Source organism: Cryptotermes secundus, unplaced genomic scaffold (assembly GCF_002891405.2).
Source record: "Cryptotermes secundus unplaced genomic scaffold, Csec_1.0 scaffold314, whole genome shotgun sequence".
Classification (NCBI taxonomy): domain Eukaryota; kingdom Metazoa; phylum Arthropoda; class Insecta; order Blattodea; family Kalotermitidae; genus Cryptotermes; species Cryptotermes secundus.
In genome coordinates this window covers 332971-354163 of record NW_019718273.1, presented here as the reverse complement: position 1 = coordinate 354163, position 21193 = coordinate 332971, and the positions used below count along the sequence as shown (strand labels likewise).

The following is a 21193-nucleotide window of genomic DNA, read 5'->3' as shown; positions in this document are numbered from 1 at the left end:
TTTCACTCTTCAACCCTGAAGATGAAGGTAATACGATCCTCAAAAATGTTGTTGACTTTCACCAGACTATGTGGCATTATATCCCAGAAGAACTCTTCACAACCACCACTGTGAGGGGTCATGTGAACCAACTGTACTCTGATACCAACATGAACATGACTGATAGCAGGAAATGTGAGGCAGCAGATGGGAATTTTTACAACGCTTAGGCCAAAACAGATTTAGTAATNGTTTCCGAAACATCGTGTTTTTATTTGTTATCTTAAAAACCAGGACAATGGATAAAGTCCAAAATCCCAACATATCAGTGTGTTATACACCATCGTCAGAATCCTATAGTAGATTTAGTAATGGTGAACAGAGTGAGGCTGGTGAACCCAAAAAAACTGCAGTAACTTCAGGAAGGAAACCAATTTAATAAATGTCACATATAACATATTTTCTAATACTGAATTTTTTTCACATGCTTCCAGTAAGAGAATATAATGAAGTCATAAAACTACTTTGCACAGATATGTTTCCTAATGTGAGATTATCTTACATTTGGTATCATCTTCCAACGGGAAAAATATGGTAGTATACTTTCGTGCATCATAAGAAAGTGCCTAATGCTATAAATTATTACAGTGAAAAAAAAAATCGGTCTATTAAGGAATATTCCAGCCCTCATCTCGATTATCAAACTTTTCCCAAATTCTTGTCGCCTTTAACTGAAAAAGCCATTCTTGCACATGCCTACTAAACAGCAATGTTGTAAAATTAAATTCTGTTTGTAATTCCCAAAGCATCAACTGAAACTATTCCTAACATTACATTCTTATGGCAATACAGCCAGTCATAGACTTCAGAAATACAACTGAAGACAACTGCCTTTATCAGCAACATGTGCAACCAACATGTGTTATAAGCTACATGTTACCTCAAAGGGCATAAAATTCTCTTCGGCTTTGACCTTCGGCTCTTCGGATGGTTTTGGCTCTGCTTTCTTTGGTAGGAAAAAACTAGTGAATGCCGCTGCCTCCGCCTGCCTCTTATCTTCCTTCTTTCGTTTTTCCTCATTCTTTATTCTAGAAGATTTAAAGTTAATACGCATATAATCAGCCTTACAATAAAACTTGCTGAGCATATTTTATTCTGTAACAAAGCTCTGGAATGCAGAAATACACTTACCCCTTGTCAAGCTAATGAAGACCAGCTCTGTGAATGAACATGGATTTTGTATATTTAGATTTTAGTTAGAAGGGAGCCATGAACTCCTTTAATGTCAGCATCTTATTCCTCTGATTGACAGAGTTATGAATGGAGATTAACTGTCACATTCTGACAAAAATGCTTCAGCCTGAGTTATGAGGATGCCACACATGCAATGCCTCCTTACGGAAAACAACTCTATAGGATACTTCCTAAAATACGGTAACACAAACAACCAAACTGAAAAAAGGACTCAAACTATGGGCAAGTTTTCTGAAGTCTCAAACAATTATACTATCACAACTGTTTGTATTTATTTAAATAGAAAAATATAATGGAAAACCCCTAGTACGCTACCTTCTCATCTTCCTTTAACTGAACCTATACTGAGACAAACTTCATCTTGTGACAATTTTTAATACAAACACACCACTTACATGACAGCATATTTATTGCAAGTGAAACCAATTTTAGTTGAAAATCTTTGCCCATAAGCAACGATGAGGATTTTTAAGAGGTAGTAATTATACGATCATACTAATTAAATGGTTAAGAACAAAATAATTTCACATAATCAAACTCGTTATAATACAGTTACAATCAGAATACAGCAGCTGAAAATCACTCACTCCAATTCAACTTGCTTCTTCTTTTCCTTCTCCTCTTTTTCTTTTTTCTTTAACTCTTCCTTTTCTTCTCTTTCTTTCCTTTTTTGTTCTTCCCTTTCCTCCTTTTCCTTCTTTTTCTGCTCCTCTTTCTCTAATTTCTGCCTCAGTTTCTCTTCTTTATCTTCAGCCTTCTTTTTCTCACGTTCCTCTTTTTCCTCAGCTTTCTTTTTCTCTCGCTCCTGCAAAACCAACAAAATATGCTGTTACAGCTATAATATGATGATGAAAACCCTTGCATTTTGACTATGTATGATACACAACATATAAACTAACAGCATCCACCAGCTTCACAAAAACTACCACAAATACAAAATCAAACATGCACATTAAACTACTGCAGCAAAAAATGCCTAAATAAATCAAACAATCTGACCCATGGGACAATTAATAAAATCAAATTTACTTTGTCTGATCATATTATAAGGGCTGACAATAAAGCAACCAGACAAATTCTGCAAGGGCTTTATTTTACTACTGATCTGAGATGTGGTCACCCTTAAAAGTGCTCTCCTTTTGACTTCATACCTACATTCAAATTTCTGCCATTCCTAAAAACATTGCTGGAACTCAGTCCTTACAAGTCATTATAGTACCATTCAAAATATAATCAGTTTAGAGATTTTTGTTTGAAAAATAAAACTGTCATTATTAAAAATCTGGCAAGTATTGTTAATATATGGTATTTGGTTTGGGGACAAAAATGCCTTCTGGAAAGGGCTGTGTAAAGAAGCAAAATTCGCTTGTCCAAACAAAGGCTTGGTCTTTTTTTAAACATTCCAGAATTTGAATGCAAAATTCTTAATGGACTTTTTGTTTTCAAGAACAAATTCATAACAGATAATTCCCCTGATATAAAAAATACTGTCATGATGGATTTCATCTGGCCTGGAAGACGGTGGCTTTTTTCAATTGTAGAATTTACCATTTTGTTTCTGGGTCAAACTGGATTGGACCACCACCCGATTTTTTCCCCTCTAAAACTTCCATAAAGGCCTTAACAAATTTCTTCCCTTCTCAGGTTTCGCTCATAATTGAGATTCTTCAGATTATCATAGCAGAGACCAGTTTCATTTTCATATTTCTGGACAAAACCAGTCTCTTCCTGTAATCATTTATAGCCGATCTGTTAACTTCAGAAGAGTCAATCTACAATTATCTGTTGTTATTTCAGACAAAATTTTCCATCGAAATATAAGTTGCACAACAAAAGCTTATGTATGCCACAGGAAAGATGTTTTTAACCAAACAGTAAGCCATGTATGCACTGTCTCTTTCAACTCATGGATGCAGGCAAAACAGCGGCCCCTTAAAAGATATCTGAGGGGTCCAAACAGATCTAAATCCAAAGCTGTAAGGTCAAAAGTGTAACAATGGATGTTGTAAGATCTCAAAGCTTTTCCTGGTCGAGTTCTGAACTCCTTTTTAACAACTGTTATCAAGTGTTTCCATTCTGTACTCTGATGCTGGTTGCCTGGCTCAAAATAATGGATCCGCATTTCATTACAAGTGACACTGCGATTCAACAAGGTCCATCATCCTCACGATACATGTTTAAAAGGTAGTTACATATGTCCAGATATACCTATGCTGTTCCGGGAATTGTTTCTGAGCCCACACACTTTATAGATGTGAAGTCTGTAATGGATGTTTTCATGGGGAAAGGTGTAACTAATCTCCAATTGGTTTTCATTCTGAGTCAGCCTCCTACTGTCGAGAATTAGTGTTCAGACTTGTTTAGTATTCCCACCAGCAGTTAACATGGCCAGGGACCTTGGTGCTTCTCCATCAATGGTGCTTATTCAGCCATTTCTGAACACATAAGCCCATCTGTACGTGTCTCAACGCAACAAACTGCTGTACTGTGCTCATAGTCTTTGGTGAATTGCTGTACCTTTAATGGCTCCAGAAAACAAAAATGTAATCATTACATGCTGCTTTTCTGTTGTGTATATGGTAAGCAGAGTGATCATTCTGATGCCACAAATGGGTTCTAATGCAGCGTATTCCGTTAGGAGCCAACCGACATTTTGGAGAAACATACCCCCTCCAGCTTTAGAGTTCAATAAGCCAAGCAAGATTCCAGTGTGAAAGAAGGTGGCAAGTAAAGTAATTGGATAGCTGAGAATTTCAGATTACATAGGAAGCAGGAGGTAAATGGAAGAGTGGACCTCAATTCCCATATGTAGGACAGAATAAAACTGCTGGGCCCTCACATGACCACAGAGTGAAACAACAGGAGTTTAGCATGGCCTTGAAAAGGGGCGGTTTTGCTGGTGTAGAAAAGACAGGGAAAAATTGTAAGAGTGTTCTGGGAAGAGAAGTGACATGTAAGGAACAATGTCAAGTGAGTCGCAGGCATGCAGTGAGGGATGAAGTCACAGAAGGAAGATAAGACATCTGGGTGGAGGCTGGTGAGCAGCCATGGAGGGAATATTTTCTGCCGTGATACAGACAGTGCGCAGAGACCTGCATGGCTATGCGGAGAACCCAGATCTCCTGTCATGATGAAGGCTTCCTACAGCATTTCAGGGAACAGATGAGAGGTTTCCATGACTCATTCTGACAGAAACCATCCTCCCTGATCGTACTGTTGGGCTGGAGCTCAATCAAAATTGTCTCCCTGATGATGTGATCCATGTATCTGGGTTTGGTGGAGAAGATGGCAGTGTGGTGTAGCTGGATGCAATGTCCCAAATTGATACTGTGCTCTGCCATGGCTGACTTGTCCGGATGTTCTAGACAGATAAGTCATTGGTGCTCCTTTAAACCTGGTGTCAATTGAACGGCCTGTCTGCCCAATGTACACCTGACCACACTCACAGACGATGCTGTATAGTGCCGGCATCTTCAGTCCCAGGTAAGCCTTGACCAACCAAAGGGGACTCAAGTTGTACTGAGACAGCAACCTGCTGACATGGTTAAATATCAACCAAACACAAGGCTGGAAAGGGACTAAATCTGGCTTTTCATCGGGTTGGGCAACCCTCAAAAAAGGGTTGATGGCCCTACAAATCTGCCAGTCAGTATAGCCATTCTGCCTGAAAATGTCCCCTAAGAACACAAACTCCACATGAAGGCTGTCTTGATCACACAGAGCTGTGTACCATTGTGGAAAGCACGGCATGTTTCTTGGATAGGTGGTGGTGTTGAGAGCTAGAGTTTTGGTAGAAGCTGGTGTGGGTAAGCTTATGGTACACCTTATGGCCCAGACAGCCATCAGGTCTCCTGTAAATATCTGTGTCAAGGAAGGGAAGGTTGCCATCTCTTTTCATCTCCATGGTGAACTGAATGTTCTGATGGATAATATTCAGGTGGTCAACATGCCAGGTCCATGTGGCCAGATGATGAGTGTGTTGTCCATATAACAGAACCAGCACAGGGATTTATGGACAGTCAGTCGAGTGCCATAACCTTGAAGTCCTCCATGAAGAAGCTGGCGATGACTGGAGATAGTGGTGAACCCACAGCTATGCCATCAATTTGTTTGTAGAACTGGCAAGTGAAACTGTAATATGAGGCCATCAGGATATGGCAGAAGAGCCTCAGATATCCTCCTCAAAATGTTGACTTAACAGACACATAATCTCCCTAATGGGCACCCTGTTGAAGAGCAACACCACATTAAAGCTGACTATCATATTCTGGGGTCCAGCATGGACAGAACCCAATGTGTGGAAAGACTATCACAAAATTCAAGACCCAACTCAAGCACCCTCCCAAAATTCTACCACATAAATCCAAGTTCAGAATTTCATGCAGAAAAGGGGAATAACTACAAGATCTTCTGGGGCATAATGACACGTAGTCTGGTGAAAGTCAAATGACATTTCAGAGGAATATATCGCCTCCATCCTCAGGGCTAAAGATTTAAGTCAAGTGGAATGTTTCCCTTGCCAAAATAAAAGAGCTCACTGATTGCTTATGAACATGGGTGTAGTCATCTGACAAACTACTGCCTCCTACTGCTTTATTTCAACTTCACCATTCCTGTCATAGTTTCATTACATGTTCCTAAGAAACTATTTCCAACTGCTACTGAAATTTTTCCATTTGGTAGCCAACCAAAATCTTGTTAGTACAGGAGATCCTTATGTGTGTGCTAAGACAAAAGCCCTTCTGGATTGGTTGAACAGGGTTTTCTAAAACCATTACACCTAGCACTGCACCAACAGCTTAACACGGGGAAAAGTTTATAAGGCACAAAGAACAAAATGAAGCTGATGCAGTACTTGTTAAACATCATCATTGGTGAGATATAAAATTTTGGCTGTTGATCAATTCTATATTGAAATACTGTTGGACTGTCTACACATCAAGGAGGAAGATGTACTGCAGCTAACAAAACAAAAAAGAAAATGGCTTGGCTCACAATGAAGTAATTAAAATGCTGAAAACTGGCAACTACATCAGCAAGGCTACCACATCTTCAAGGACAATTTCTTTATTAATTTCTGTATCAACTGGGGACACACCTGACTGGAATGACTGCAGAATTTCTGCTACAAATGGTACAAAAAAAAAATTCAAGTCAAGAGACATAAAGTAGTATCACTGAGGTTCATTGCCTGCTGCTGGTTTCTGGGAAATGAAATCCCAGTGTTTCTGTTCTATTTCTATCCACGAATTGCAAATATCGAGAATCTCAATGTATTCATTTCTGTCATGGCAAACAAGAAAATCAGATCAAACCCCCACCATGCGATGACTTCATGGGTGACACCGACATGTCTGATTTGATGCTGTATGTGTACCTCATTGAAAAACAGACTGTGAAATACTGGAAGAAAATTTCTTCCATTATACAGTAAAACTTGGTTATAGCAACATCGGTTTCTGCGACACCTTGTCTATTGCGTCAAATATTCAATGGTACGAACTAATTCCTCATAAAGCAACTGTTTTTATACCTTGCTTAGTACGACATGCACAAATGCATCAACCTCGTATGTAACGTCATTTTCATTCCTGAATTTCTCTGATATGGACATTGAACGTAATTTAGAAAGTGTGTATTGGGCAAGTAACAGGAAACAGATGAAGATAACTGATTACTGTACTCGTATCTAGGTACAGTAAGGCACAACAATTGATGTAATCTACTGTAATTTGGTGAGTAGGCCTACCTTTAATATACAGTATTAGTGCGGTGTGTATTGTCAGTGAAAAGCGCTGTAATATGTCTTTGATATTACACATTTGGGCAATTCCACGTTAATGTTACGTTAGTCTGTAGTTAACTACGTATTTCACTAAAAAATGCAACATTTTAACTCGGTTTTTGGTAGATTTTTACGTGACTAACATAAGGCTACTGTGGAAGTGCCCATTTCGGTTACAACGACATTCGTTTATAATGACACTATTTTTAGGTCCCTTTGATGACGTTATAACCAAGTTCTACTGTATTTCCAAGCATCGTTCTGAATACTTCTCACTTAATTCCAACAACGATAGTTTCTTACCGCTACTGGAATTAAACCAGATCCAAGGATGAATTTCAGTCAAAATAACTGAACCATCATAAAAGAAGTAAAATAAATAACAATAAATAAACTTATCACCTACAAAGTTCCACTAAAAGAGAGAATTTCATCTTTAAATACATAAAGTTTTCTTTAAAAAAATATTTTTCATTCATAAAATGAAAAGAGCCATGAATATCCTGGCTTGGCACTTATCGTCGACATCTCTCCAGAAGGCTGGCTCTAAAGGAATAAAACTCACTTTAATGAAATTATCTTCTAATACAAAATGAGTTGAATTGGATCAGGACTGAGCCCAGTACAAAAGTTGTGTTTGTGGTGCTGTATCTTCCGACTCTAATATCAAAGTCATTTCCTGTACGGACAACAATGTTAAAACTTAAGAAGAAACAACCACTGAAAACTTTAACAAATCTAACTTGAAATATATTACCTGCCGTTGTCGTTCTTTCTCCTCCTTCTTCTTAGCAGATTCAAGCTGTTTTAGCAATTGTTTTGGAGTCAACTTTCGGATTTTCTGTGTGGAACCTGGACTGCCACTGTCAGGAGTACAGGCCTCAAAATTACAATCACAAAATGAATTCTGATGTGAACAACTTGGTGTTCTTTCAATATTTGCGGTGTTCTTCTTGGAATTTATTTCTGAAAGAGAACACTGAGGTGGTGACAATTTTGGTGTTTTTACATCTGGTGGTACATATTTAACCTTAGTATCTATAGATTTTGGGGAAATCTGTTTGGATACATCTGATTCACAGTTTGCAGTTCGTTCCTCTGCAGATAATTGTTCTTTCTCTGATTCTGATCCACATACGGAATCCTTTACTGCAACAGGACTGTTCTCAGTTTCACTTTGTTCACTTTCTGTAACACGAGGTGATTTAGCAACATCCTGCCTACTGCCCACCATCTCATTCTTAGACACTTTGTCCTGCGCTTCTGTTGGGGTGACATTGCAACTGCTAACAGTCAAATCTTCCTTTTCTGCATTATCTTCACTATCACTAAGGACAATCACTTTTGCATCAACACCACCATCTGCAGTTCCTTTGTTTGAAATATAAGACTCCTCTTTTCCTTTACTTGTGTTACTTTTAAGCTTCCTAACAACTTCGTTCAAGGAAACAGAATTCTTAACGGCCCCACTTTCAGTCTCATCTGAAATAATAACTGTTTCAAATACTTTTGACGTTTCCACAGAGCTATTTGCATGCCCTATAACTTCTTTTCCAGCACATGGAGTGCTTAATGTTTTGTTTGCACCATCTGATGACTGCTTACAAACACATGAGAAAGTAGGTGAAACTACATTTCCTTTCGTTTCATGAAGTTGACATGAATTATTTGGTCGTATGGCTTTGATAATTTTTATATCATCTGTTGAATCACTGAGTTTTCTTTTATTACTCTTATGAAGTGATGATGAAGACTCCACGCCTGGACTTAGGATTTGAAATGGCAGCCGTGCTGGAAACAGAACACAAATTATACTTTATTTAAATTTCAGCATAAACCAAGGGTGAAAACTTTTTATGCCTTTCAGCTGTCCAAAATAACTCTGGCCCCATCTATTACATAGAGGTTGCAGTTCACAGACTCTTATTTTACTTTAACATTTTACAGATGGGTGTATTATACAAGGCCTCAGGTCATAATGATTTTATCCTCACGTTCTACACATCAATGTTGATGAGGTCATCACTATAAAAAAGATGTTCCACTTCTTGATGTGCCAAAATGGGACTGCCATATGCACATGATCTGGCAGACTTTATTAAAGAATTCTTGCATTCCTAAAGGGCACAAGGACTCTGTACTTTTAAGGTGAATACACTTTCATGCTCCACTTTCATTTTAAGCAAGAACGATTCCTTCTAATGCTATATACAAGGTGGCTCAAATATGACTGGGACTGATTTGCGTGTAAACAAGCCCCACTGTGCAGCAGTTGTGCGACCTTGAGAGAGTGAAGCCACAGCCTCCACCCTTCCTCCTGTTCAGTCCTGTCTGGGAGTTGCTAGAGTGATGAGCGAACAGAAGGTACCGCGGAGCATGGAACAACGCATTGTGATCAAATTCCTCGGAGAAAACGCCCCGTCCACTGAAATTCACCACAGACTCCAACAACAGTATGGGGAAGAGTGTCTCTCATGGACCCGTGTGTTTGAATGGTGTAAGTGCTTCAGAGATGGCAGAGAGAGCGTGGAGAATGAACCGCATGATCATCGGCCGCAAACATCTGTCACTGAGCTGAACACTGATCATGCAGACGCGCTTATTCATGAGAATAGGCGCATCACTATCAAGGAACTTGGAGCAATGCTGTCCATCAGTGTTGGTAGTGTAGAAGACATTGTGAAATACCACCTGCACTATCGCAAGGTGAATGCACGATGGGTGCCACACTTTGATGGATGTCAACAAAATGGTGCACATGCAAGCTGCCAGTCATCTCCTACAGCAGTTTGAAGATGAAGGTGATGCATTTTTTTAGTCTACAGTAACCACCGATGAAATGTGGGTGCATTACTTCATTCCCAAGTCCCAGCAGTCATCACGCAAGTGGTGGCATACCAGTTCTCCCAAAACCAAGAGAGCGTGGAAGAGCCGTTCGGCAAGAAAAGTGATGGCAACATTCTTCTGGGACTGGCAGGGGGTTATCCATGTCGACTTTCTAACAGATGCTAGAACAGTCAATGCAGCTTATTACTCAGACCTCCTGGCAACAGACGTTAAGGAAAAGATCCGATCCAAGCAGAAGACAAGTGGAAAGCAGGTAGTCTTCCTTCAAGACAATGCACGCCCCCATAAGGCCAAAACAATGGAAACCCTCCGAAAATTGAAATGGAACCTTCTGACACAGAGTAAACTCATAACAGTATCTACTCATAAATCACATTCTATGTATATCAACATAACACTGTTTATTGTGAAGTCCTGTGAGAATTATGTGTGCCAACAGTATTAGAGGAACATAATTTTCTGCCTGTTTTTAATATCTTCAGTACAACTTTGAGAACTGCCTTAACTATTGCCCATCTCTGCTGCAGTCTTACCTGCAGTCCCCTAACACTGGCGATCACTGCTCTGAGCTTAGCCTGGGTAACTGAAAGTGCTATACGCTAAATCCCCAAAGCTGAGATCTATCCACTATGAGGACCACATATTTCATGGATTAAAACTATGGGGTGCTTCTGGAAAGTTGAGACTGTATTGTTGTAACTGCCTCTGTGAAAGAAGATGAAAGGGGAGGCCAAGGTCACACTTCTGCAAGCCTATTGCACCAGTCTGCCACATGACACCACATTGTGAACATGTACTGTTTTTACTCGACTGCTTTTTCTATTGTGTCTCATTTTTTCTGCAATGGATGGCAAAATTGAGCAACGTGTCGGCATCAAGTTTTGCATGAAGCTTGGTAAATCTGCTACTGAAACCCTTGAAATGCTTCATGAGGCTTTTGGAGAACATTCTTTAAGCCAGACAGTGGTTTCTGAAGAGCATTCACGTTTCAAGGCTGGTCAAGTGTCAGTTGAAGATGATAAACATTCAGGGTGGCCAAGCACCAACAAAACTGATAGAAAATGTTGAAAAAATTTGCGAACTTATCCACGAAGACCATCAGCAAACAATCCATGAGCTTGTAGACACCACTGGTATCAATTATGGAGTTTGCCAGTAGATCTTAATATAAAATTTTAACTTGCGTCGCATTGCTGCGAAGTTTGTTTCCTGACTCTTGAAAAATGATAAAAAGTAGTGATGCTTAAATGTGTGTCTTGGGCTATGAGAGAAGGCTAACAAGGTCCAACTTTTATTTCTAACAGGTGACGAAAGCTGGATTCAAGGTTATGATCCAGAAACAAAGCAACAATCATCACAGTGGAAGTGCATGCCCATTTTTTTTCCCCAGTGTGAAGGGGATTGTTCACTGTGAATTTGTTCCTCCTAACACCACAGTCAACTCTTGACTTTTATTCGTACTGTGATGTTTTAAAATGCTTGAGAGAAAATGTTCAATGAAAAAGACGGGAACCTTTGCACAAACACAACTGGCTCCTTCATCACAACAACACACCTGCCCACACATCCCTGAAAACCACAGAGTTTGTGACTAACAACAACATATTTTTCATTTCCCTACAACCCCCTCCCACTCACTGGACTTGGTCCCTGTGAATTCGCTTTGTTTCCAAAATTGAAGAAGAAACTGAAGGGGACGTTTTGAAACCATGGCTGAGGGCCAAAGGGAATCGCAAGCAGTACTTGACAGCATTAAGGAAAATGACATCCACAGTGCTTTAGGAGTGTGAAAAAAAACAATGGTATCGCTGTATACATTCCCAAGGAGACCATTTTGAAGGAAATGGCAGCCAACATTGAGTAAGTTTAGCCAGCATTTCTTTTTTGACCTAGTCTGAGAAGTTTTGCCAATTTTATAGATAAGAGCTTATAAATACACCAAGAAGCCCTGCTCAAGTATTTCTGTGCATTCAGAAATATAAAAACTAGAAACATGTAAAACTGAGGAAGTCCCAATGGTTTACCTTAATAAAAGGTAAATTTGTCTGGGCCTATGCCATGAAGACATACAGGGGAACAGAGGTTCTTGACCTCAGCATTAGATGGAGGTGAGTGGTCAGCTTCATAACCCTGCCACTTTATCCATGTAGAAACAGCCCCTAGTACCCATTGGATAGGAGGCTGCTTGAGCACCAGCACTGCTCAAGCTATCCCATGATTTGCAGGTACCCCAAACCAATAAATGTTTGCCAGGTAATTTAAATTCAATGCATTGTGAATTCATCAGACCAGTTTATTTGACTACCATCCACACATACTGCTTTGGTAGGTTAAACACAGCAGCAGGCATTAAATTTCGATAGATTTTACTGTCAGGCACAAAGTCCTAATGAGGCTGTTTGCTGTTCTCTACAAAGCATAAAACGCATATAGCAACAGGGTGAACCAAATGAATGAAACAAGCTCCACTATTCACAATGAACCTATGCAGTTACCTTGCTTTAATTTTTTTCTGGGTGGCACTTCAACATCTTTCCTTCTAGCTCCACTTTCTGAAAAAAAAAAGTTTGATTAACATTAGACAAGCGTTTAACATTTGAAGCAGAACATAAGATTCAATTCATTGCTCGTGCCTCAGAACTCTTATTTAAGGTTTATTTTGGCATCAATTCATCTGAACAGTAACTGAGAAAAATGTTAAATGAGGGCAATTTTACATGGAGATTACTGTCTTGGGACCACTGAAACTGAATCCTAAATGAAGGAAAACCTTAAATTGAAAAACATTAAATAGGGGTTCCACTGTATTTAACAACACCCATGCTTATACACAAAGAGGACCTGTGATAAAGGAACAACAACTGTACTATGTGCCACTGAAATGGTTGTAGGTACCAGAGTTAAGAAATTCGTAACTTTTCAAAAGAGTCTAAGAAGTTAAGTTTCAGCAGTCTACACTCATGTGATTGACTAATAGATCTACTGATATGTTTCTTAGAATAATGAATTTCCTTGCTTCTCCTGTTTTAAAAAGATGTACTCTGCAATCTAGGGGTACTGACTGGTCCAGAGAGATAATTTCAAAAAGCATTTCATTCTCAAAAATTTGTATCACTACAGAATTACTGACTAGTGATTTCAACATCACACTCAGTTTCCAACAGAACTACTGATGTCCTCTTACACAGGTGGCCAACTGTCATTTCAGATTATACCAAGATACTCTTACTCTCTTGTTCTCAGGCACTGACATTGAGCGGTCTTTTCAGTTTCTGATGTAATACCTCAGTATTTTTTTATTATTATTATTATTATTATTAAAATACATTTCTTTGATCCAACAGTCACCCCGTAGGGCTGGATATAAAAATTGTCATATATCATGTCAGAGACAAACAGTCACATGCAATAAAATACAGATACACATTAAATGTAATATGTAAAATCTAAAGTACAAAGTAATAATAAATCAAGCCTATTGGAAAACAATACAAGTTGTCAGTAAAAAAAATATATACAAATATAAAATAATAAATAAGGCCTTTTGCAAAAAAGCACAAGTTTTCAATCCAATTATAACAAATTAGAAAGGAAAATATTAACCCTGTTGACAACATCAATCAACTAGAATTGATACAACTCAACTTTCCAATTCTTAGTTTAAATATTAGATGTTAAAACAATTGAGAACAAGCCTTCTTGAGTCAGAACAAAGAGAGAACCAACAATATGTTTTGACTGACTATTTACTCTGCATTTATCTTTATGCTTCTTACATGGTCAACAAATTCCTCAATGGAGTAAAAGGAATTTCTTAATAAGTATCTTTTTAAAGCAACCCTAACTTGATCTTTATCCGTTCTTAACATTGAGATACTGTCTGGTAACATGTTAAAGAACCTAACACCTGAGTGATACACGCCCCTCTGATACGACAACAAACGAGAAGCAGTCATATGAAAAAGATTATTATTCCTGGTGCCAATCGTGTATATTGTATTATTTACCAAAAACTTGTCACAGTTTTTTACAACAAAAGTCAGTAGTGATAACAAGTATACACAGGGAAGTGGCAATATTCCCAGCTTCTTAAACAGATCACAACATGAGTGAGTTGGTCCAACTCCCATCATTATTCTTATTATTTTCTTTGCATACGAAAAACTTTAAGACAATCAGGGGTATTACCCCAGTATATTATGCCATATTTCATTAAAGAATGACAGTATGCATAATAAATAGGTTTTAAGTTATTTTTGTTTAGAATATAAGATAATTTTCGCATTTGGAATCCAACCATACTCAATTTATGAAGTAACTGATTTACATGCACCTTAAAAGTCAGATGATTATCAATTTGTAAACCCAGAAATGTTGTAGCTTCAGCTGTTTTGAGTATTGTGTTAAGAAGCATAGTTGTTAGCGGATAATCAGTATGTATTGTTGGTGTAAACTTCATAATTTTTGTTTTGTCAAGATTTAATGCAAGAAGATTTGCCTGAAACCATCTACTCATATGACTACAAATATCACCTAATTTTATTTTTAAATTATTATAGTCCTTGGCTGTACAGACAATGCTTGTGTCATCTGCAAACATTATGACTTCAGGAAATTCTCTTATTTCAAGGGGAAAATCGTTGATATAAATATTTCAACAGCACTAGGTCCAGTAAGTTTCTAGAACTTCACTATGCCATTTGTAAAGCAAGCAATACCTCATAAATTACCTCAAAATTTATATTTCTGCAGCTTCTACCCTCAATGGCCCTTTGCTAAGCATCTAATTATTACAGGCATATAACTGGAAAGGAATGGCCACAATCCTACAAAGCATGTCTGGGGAAGATGCCACAAAAATTTTAAAATCTATTATCTATGTTTCTTCAGATTTCACAACCTCAATGCCTTGAAATATTGACTAGTTCAGTCGCTTATCGATTTATCATTATTTTAGGCTTTGCAGATTCTGCACTGACTGTCATTATTTCATTAAAAATAATCATATTATTATATTCAACCACTTATTCTATCACTTCCTTGCATCTTCTTTTCCTTTATGGTTTACTTTTTTAACCTGAAGGTGGAGAGAAACCTCCAAAAACAGCAGTACCTTCCAACAGACTACACATCACATTCTAATAAGTCGTGACATGTCCTTCACATCAGCTGTAATGTTTATAACATGACATTATTACTAAATTCTTGTCTGTAAAAGTGGGGTGCACAATGTTAAAAAATGAAGTTAAAACAAAGGTACAAGAGGCTTAATGTCACACATCCTACCCATTACAACCTAGGTTCTTACCTTTCTACATACTTCACAACTCTCTGCTCTTTTAACTTAAAATATTTTTACCCCAGATTTTCAGTCTTTATTTTACCAATAAGTTAAGGCACATGACAATTTATCCATCTATTTCAAAATCTCACCACAGACTGCCATGAGGATCATAACTCTAAAAGTGGTATTTGTAGATGGACAGAAAAACAAACTCCTGCACATTACTTCAGCCACCATGAACATACATGCTGTTATAACGACACTATATCAAACTTCTGCACATTCTCCACACTATTGCAACAGAGTGAGAGAGCCTTTGCATAGGTTACTTAACTTTGTTCATAACACCATACGTTATGGTGTAACAAGTAGAATTCTAAAGCAAGAATCAATCAAAATATGAAAACTTATTACATTTACAATATTTCAGCATTATTTAAATGACAAACCCTAATACATACAAATCTATATTAAGAACCTCTTCATGAACAATGGTCATGCAGACTAGCGGTGCAGAGTGTTATGGGAGAATCAATCCTACAAAGGATGGAAAACTTGAACGGAATATGAGATCAATATTTATACACTCACAAAAATGTCCATAAAAATTTATTCAATAACTGTTTCAGATCATCACCTACAAAGACAGATCCCTTCTGGAATATAATAGTCTGCACTGGCAGTAGTTTACCACCATTTCTGTAGGAATGTGCTGCCTCTGTTGCAGCTTTCATCCTAGAGATGAGGACAGGATCTTTCTCCTAAATGCTGGTAAGTTTTTCCCAGACTATGTTGTCTCTCATCCCAGAATCCAATCAACTTGATACTCACTGATGTGAGAACCTCAACAAACAGCTACATATTATACAAATGACTCATTATTTCACGAGCCACTTTCAACAAACAAATGCTGAAAATCAACTGGGCAATATGCTCCCGCCTTGGCTACAAACCAAACGTAAAACAATGTGAAGAAAAATAACAGCAATGCCATGAGAGGTTTCTGTACAACTTCATATGACAAAAAAAGAAGGGAAAGCTTTCTCCTGAAAAAGCTACTTTTTCCGCATAAATATGTACATTACTCACCTTCGTCACAAGCAACATTCTTCGTTTTCATATTCAGGTTCATTAGCACTTCTTGACTTGGTTAGCACTGAAATTTAACTCAAGTACTGGTTTACGAATGTCTGCAAGGAGTATTTACATAAGAAGCAACAGCATAAGGATAAAGAGAATCTCACTTATATTTTTACGTTTTCAACTTCTGCATAACAATCTCATAATTACCAAGACTTCTCTCCCACCACACTTCTCTACAAATTCAGACCGATTCAGACACAGCATAAAATCGCGGGAAACGTAAAGATCAACCGGAAAGTACTACGTTTCAGCATTACATTCGTAAGAAACGTAAAAAGAATTCATACAGGTTTATTTTCCTGTATGGAATTAAAATCCTCACTTACTTTTCGAATTATAATTAATTATATTATGTAGCTATTATTTGGGCCTTATACATCGATGCAAACAGCATGAAAGCGGGAATTTGATTACAAATAATCGAGAAATATTTCCCTGCAACATTTTAAAATATGATCCAACTCATGCTTTATGCAATGTATGTAAATGCAGTTATGATGTAGAAAGTACTCCCTGTTAAACTTCGGTGCCCAATAGAAGGTGCAGAATTTCTTGAGTAGTTGAATGGATGTTCTGTTCTCAAGACCGTTCAAGACCTTCAAGACGAACTCTCATCCACGAAGTTAATTACAGCAAACTGCAAGGCATCATATCACAAAGGTTGCATCTTACGTAGTGCCTGTACACATAACCTAACCATAACGACGTACGAGAAAGTGGAGGTATAGCTTCACATATTTTTAATCTCGACACAGTGGTATGTAGCCACTTTCACCCCTTTACCGCTTTATCTTTTGTACCCGAGATTAGGAGACTGGATGGGAGCCACAGCAATGGATTGTGCAAACATGAGATCTCCCCCCACCCATGTTATATTTTTCAATAGGGGTAAAAAAAAAAGGTAAAAGACTCAGTGCTGAACTCATTAAGCATTATACCATGAAGGCGTATGGGGAGTGCATGTATAGATCATGTTTTCTTGACCTCTGCACTACTTGAAGTAATTTTTTAATGAAAATCGAAATCGAAAAATTAGGAAATACACCAAACACTAAAAAAACTAATAACAATTAGATTGTTAGCCAGCAAAAATAGTCTTAAATGTACGTTTGTAAGCAAACATCTCATTTTATGTTTAAGTTTACAACCCTGCTCATCCACTCCATTTCTGGAATAAAACCAAATAGTATGCAAGGAAATTACTTTGAAATTTCAAGCCAAGTACTTTGGATTAAGCCTCCATGGCTGAAATATATGCTGTCACTATCCTAGACAGACTACTCAGAGACATAACAGGCCAGAAAGACATTTCACAGAAAAGTTGTTGTATTTGGAGATTTCAGATAAAGATGTGGGGTAGCTACAGTTGAATATTCAATGAAATCATCAAGTTTGTCACCATGAATTAAGCAACTAAAACCAACAAAATATGACAGTCAAGGAAAACAGGTATTCAGCAACTGGATCCTTGAATGTGAAAAAGATACACTTCAACATCATAATGCGTTACTAAAATAGCTTATTTGTGTACCAGAGGAATGCGTAGATGATGGGGTTATAATCACTGAAGTGTTTTGTACCTCAAGTCACATTGCAACTGACAGTCAGTCTGTCTGGGTGTCAAGCCCCCCCCTCTGGGGCTCACAACCACACATTCCTTCTTTTTTGAAAGTTCTATGTCCATGTGGGACACACTCTCCAACAAGAAGATGGATCAGTCATTTCTCAGAGTCACAGTCAGCAGTATTAAGTCAGTTGTCAGTATGTACAATTATTTACATTTTATCTGTTATTAACTATTCATATATACAATATAGAAACTGCCTTCTAAAAGAAGCTATCGAAGGAAAGATAGATGGGCGGATAGAAGTGACAAGAAGACGAGGAAGAAGACGTAAGAAGATGCTGGATGACCTTGGGGACAGAAGAGGATACTGTCATTTGAAGGAGAAAGCTCTAGATCGCATTAAGTGGAGGAATTGTTTTGAAAGAGACTGTGGACCTGTCGTCTTGACAGATTACTGATGATGATGATGATGATATACAATATATACAAGGCCTCTGTCAGTCCAGGTTCAGTATAGCAGATTATGCCCTATTTCTAATAGCTTTCACTACAATGGCAGTCTAGTCACTTGAACGACTGTATGCTTGAGCACCGCCAAGTTTAAGCCTCTTATATTTTCTGTCAGGCTTTGCCTTGTCCAGTGATTTTGTACGACTCCTTTTTTCCTGCATAATTTTGTTATATAATCATGTATGTATTGAAGTTTGAAAGCCACGTGTAAATTGCGAACCAGTGTGTGCCTTGGATAATTGCCAATGGTGTGAAGAAGAAAAAAACAGGCGGGACTAGCACAAGTCATTACAGATCTAATGAGAGCCACATATACGTGTAGATCTTGCAGCTGCTTACTGGGCTCATAGTGCTGCCTCCCAATGCCATTCACATTGAATGCTATGACTTTGAGAGACCTATGATGTCTAGTGGCCATTTTGCTTCATAAGATTTAAGACAATTTTTGGAATGGCCACTATTTTGTCCTCCTCTGACACAGCACCACTGAACATCAACAGCATAATGTAACAAGTGTGTATGGTGTTACTGTATCTAATTGCTTATATTATGTCCATCAACACAACAAGGAATATGGGAATATCTTCGATAAAGACAATAGGTGTTGGTATATATCTTACTGTATCATTCACACTTGTTCAGTTCATGGTGCAATCAATCCACAGTAGTCAGTTTTCCAGTGAGCATCAAAGGATGTTAGATTACAGCATTACAGCATGTGTGATGGTGTTTCTGCATGTGTTTGCCAGTAAAAAACTGAACAGCATCTCTATGTGGTATCCTGCTTCACAATTTTCATCCTGATTAAATTAATCTGGAGTTTAAAATCTGCTGGTCCCATTCACGTAATCTTACTTACTTACTTACTTATGGAGCTGAGCCCTTCTTGACGAGCCGCCAATTCTGCAGCTATTCAAGAAATTCCCAGCATTTTATGGAACCCAAAGGTTCATCACCATGTTCACAAGAGCCCTCCACTGGTCCCTATCCTGAGCCACATCTATCCAATCCATACAATCCCATCCTATCTCTCTAAGATCCATTCTAATATTGTCCACCCACCTACGCCTTGGTCTTCCCTGTGGTCTCTTTCCTTCTGGCTTTCCCACCAATATCCTATATGCATTCGTCTCCCCCATTCATGCTACATGACCTGCCCACCTCATCCTCCTTGACTTGATCATTCTAATTATACTTGGAGAAGAGTACACATTATGAAGCTCTTCATTATGCAGTTTTCTCCAACCTTCTGTGACTTCATCTCTCTTTGGTCCAAACATCCTCAGTCTATGTTCCTCCCTTAATGTCAGAGACCAAGTTTCACACCCATACAGAACCACACGCAAAATTATAGTTTTGTATATTCTAATTTTTATGTTCTTGGAGAGAAGACAAAAGGTTCTGGACTGAATGGTAGCAAGTAACCTGCGAGTCAAAAACTTGTTGCATAACAGCAGAATGCGCATGTATGTATCCTGTTTAATACTGCAATCATATTCAAATATTACGTGATCACAAATATTATGAGTATTACATGTTTTAAAGAAACAAACTTTCAAAAAGAAAATGCCAATTTATTGTGAGGTTACTTATCAGTTATGGTATACAATATTATACACCATGCATTCAAGTACAATACCCTCGTTCACAGCACTTTATCTTGGCGGTTGTTACCCTGCAACAGGAAAATGATGCTCACACCACATCAGATCTTTTATTCATGTGGTATATTGATTTCCCAGTGAAAGTCAATATTCTGTAAAAATTCTAACCAAAGTCAATGAGTATTATCATCTGAGATACAATGCAGTGTAGTTTTTTAAGATCACTGACATTTTGGAGGAATTACTGCCTTCATTTTCATGGCCAAAGAGTAAACCAAGCAAGAAAGCAAACAAGCACGCTTTGCTCTGCTTATTTTTTTTGCCCTGAAGACAGAGCCAATACATCCACCAGAAATGTCAAACATTGGTAAACTGCTATAACAGAAAAAATTTGCTGTTGAAGTGTAACAGTTTTGCAAAGGAAGCATGCACAGTATTTGAATAAATATGATTCCCTGCAGAAATTATGCACTTAGTTTAATATGCTCATGATTATTCTATGTTGTTATCTTCTTATGTATAGTTAATACTGACCTGTGGAAGTCTTTAACATTCAAGCCCTGTCCTCACAAAGCCTTCTGGGACTACTACTGGTGTGGGAACCTCCCACATTCTAACATTCAGCTTCGCCGGTCTAACAGACAACATACAACTTCTACCTTGTAAGAAACCGATACCATATTATTTATACGGCACTCAATGTCCGGCCCTCTGGAGATCAACACGGGCACTGGCCAATCAGCGCTCACAACCACAGCTCCATGACCATGTGCCACACAGACCAACAGTGGACTGAGGCGCTTCCCCTGGTTCTCCTCGGAATCTGCACGGCATTCAAAGAGGACCTGCAAGCATCGGTAGCTGAGCTCGTGTATGATGAGCCCTTGAGAATCCCTGGCGAGCTATTAACTCCAGCTACCGGCTCCACAGATCCAGCGCACCTCATCACAGCTCCACCAGCACATGGCCTGCCTCAGACCAGTCCCAGCAGCACACCATGCCTCCCCAGCTACTTTTGTCCAGAATGACCTTGAGAAGTGCATCCACGTCTTCCTTCGGCAGGATTGAACACGCTGGGCTTTGGAGCCCCCTTACAGCGGCCCCTACCAGGTCCTGTCATGGAAAGAGAAGACGCTGCAACTCCTCGTGTGCAGGAGGCACGTCACTGTGTTAGTCTGACAAGGAGATAACAGCAAGAATTATTGTGCTTGTTGTTCTGA

At 38.5% G+C, this 21193-nt stretch overlaps 1 protein-coding gene across 1 annotated transcript in view; it reads right to left on the bottom strand.

Moving 5' to 3' along the window:
- The window catches only part of LOC111874117 (chromatin assembly factor 1 subunit A), a 43546-nt gene extending 26753 nt beyond the window's left edge, over positions 1-16793 (bottom strand). The window contains exons 1-8 of the mRNA XM_033755663.1: positions 16619-16793; positions 16239-16339; positions 12361-12417; positions 7776-8809; positions 1988-2038; positions 1941-1944; positions 1821-1854; positions 920-1067 (exon numbers count right to left, since the gene is read on the bottom strand). Of these exons, the coding sequence (XP_033611554.1) occupies positions 920-1067; positions 1821-1854; positions 1941-1944; positions 1988-2038; positions 7776-8809; positions 12361-12417; positions 16239-16281 (1371 nt within the window). The 5' untranslated portion in view covers positions 16282-16339; positions 16619-16793. The remainder of the gene's footprint in view (positions 1-919; positions 1068-1820; positions 1855-1940; positions 1945-1987; positions 2039-7775; positions 8810-12360; positions 12418-16238; positions 16340-16618) is intronic.
- Between the last annotated feature and the right edge of the window lie 4400 nt (positions 16794-21193).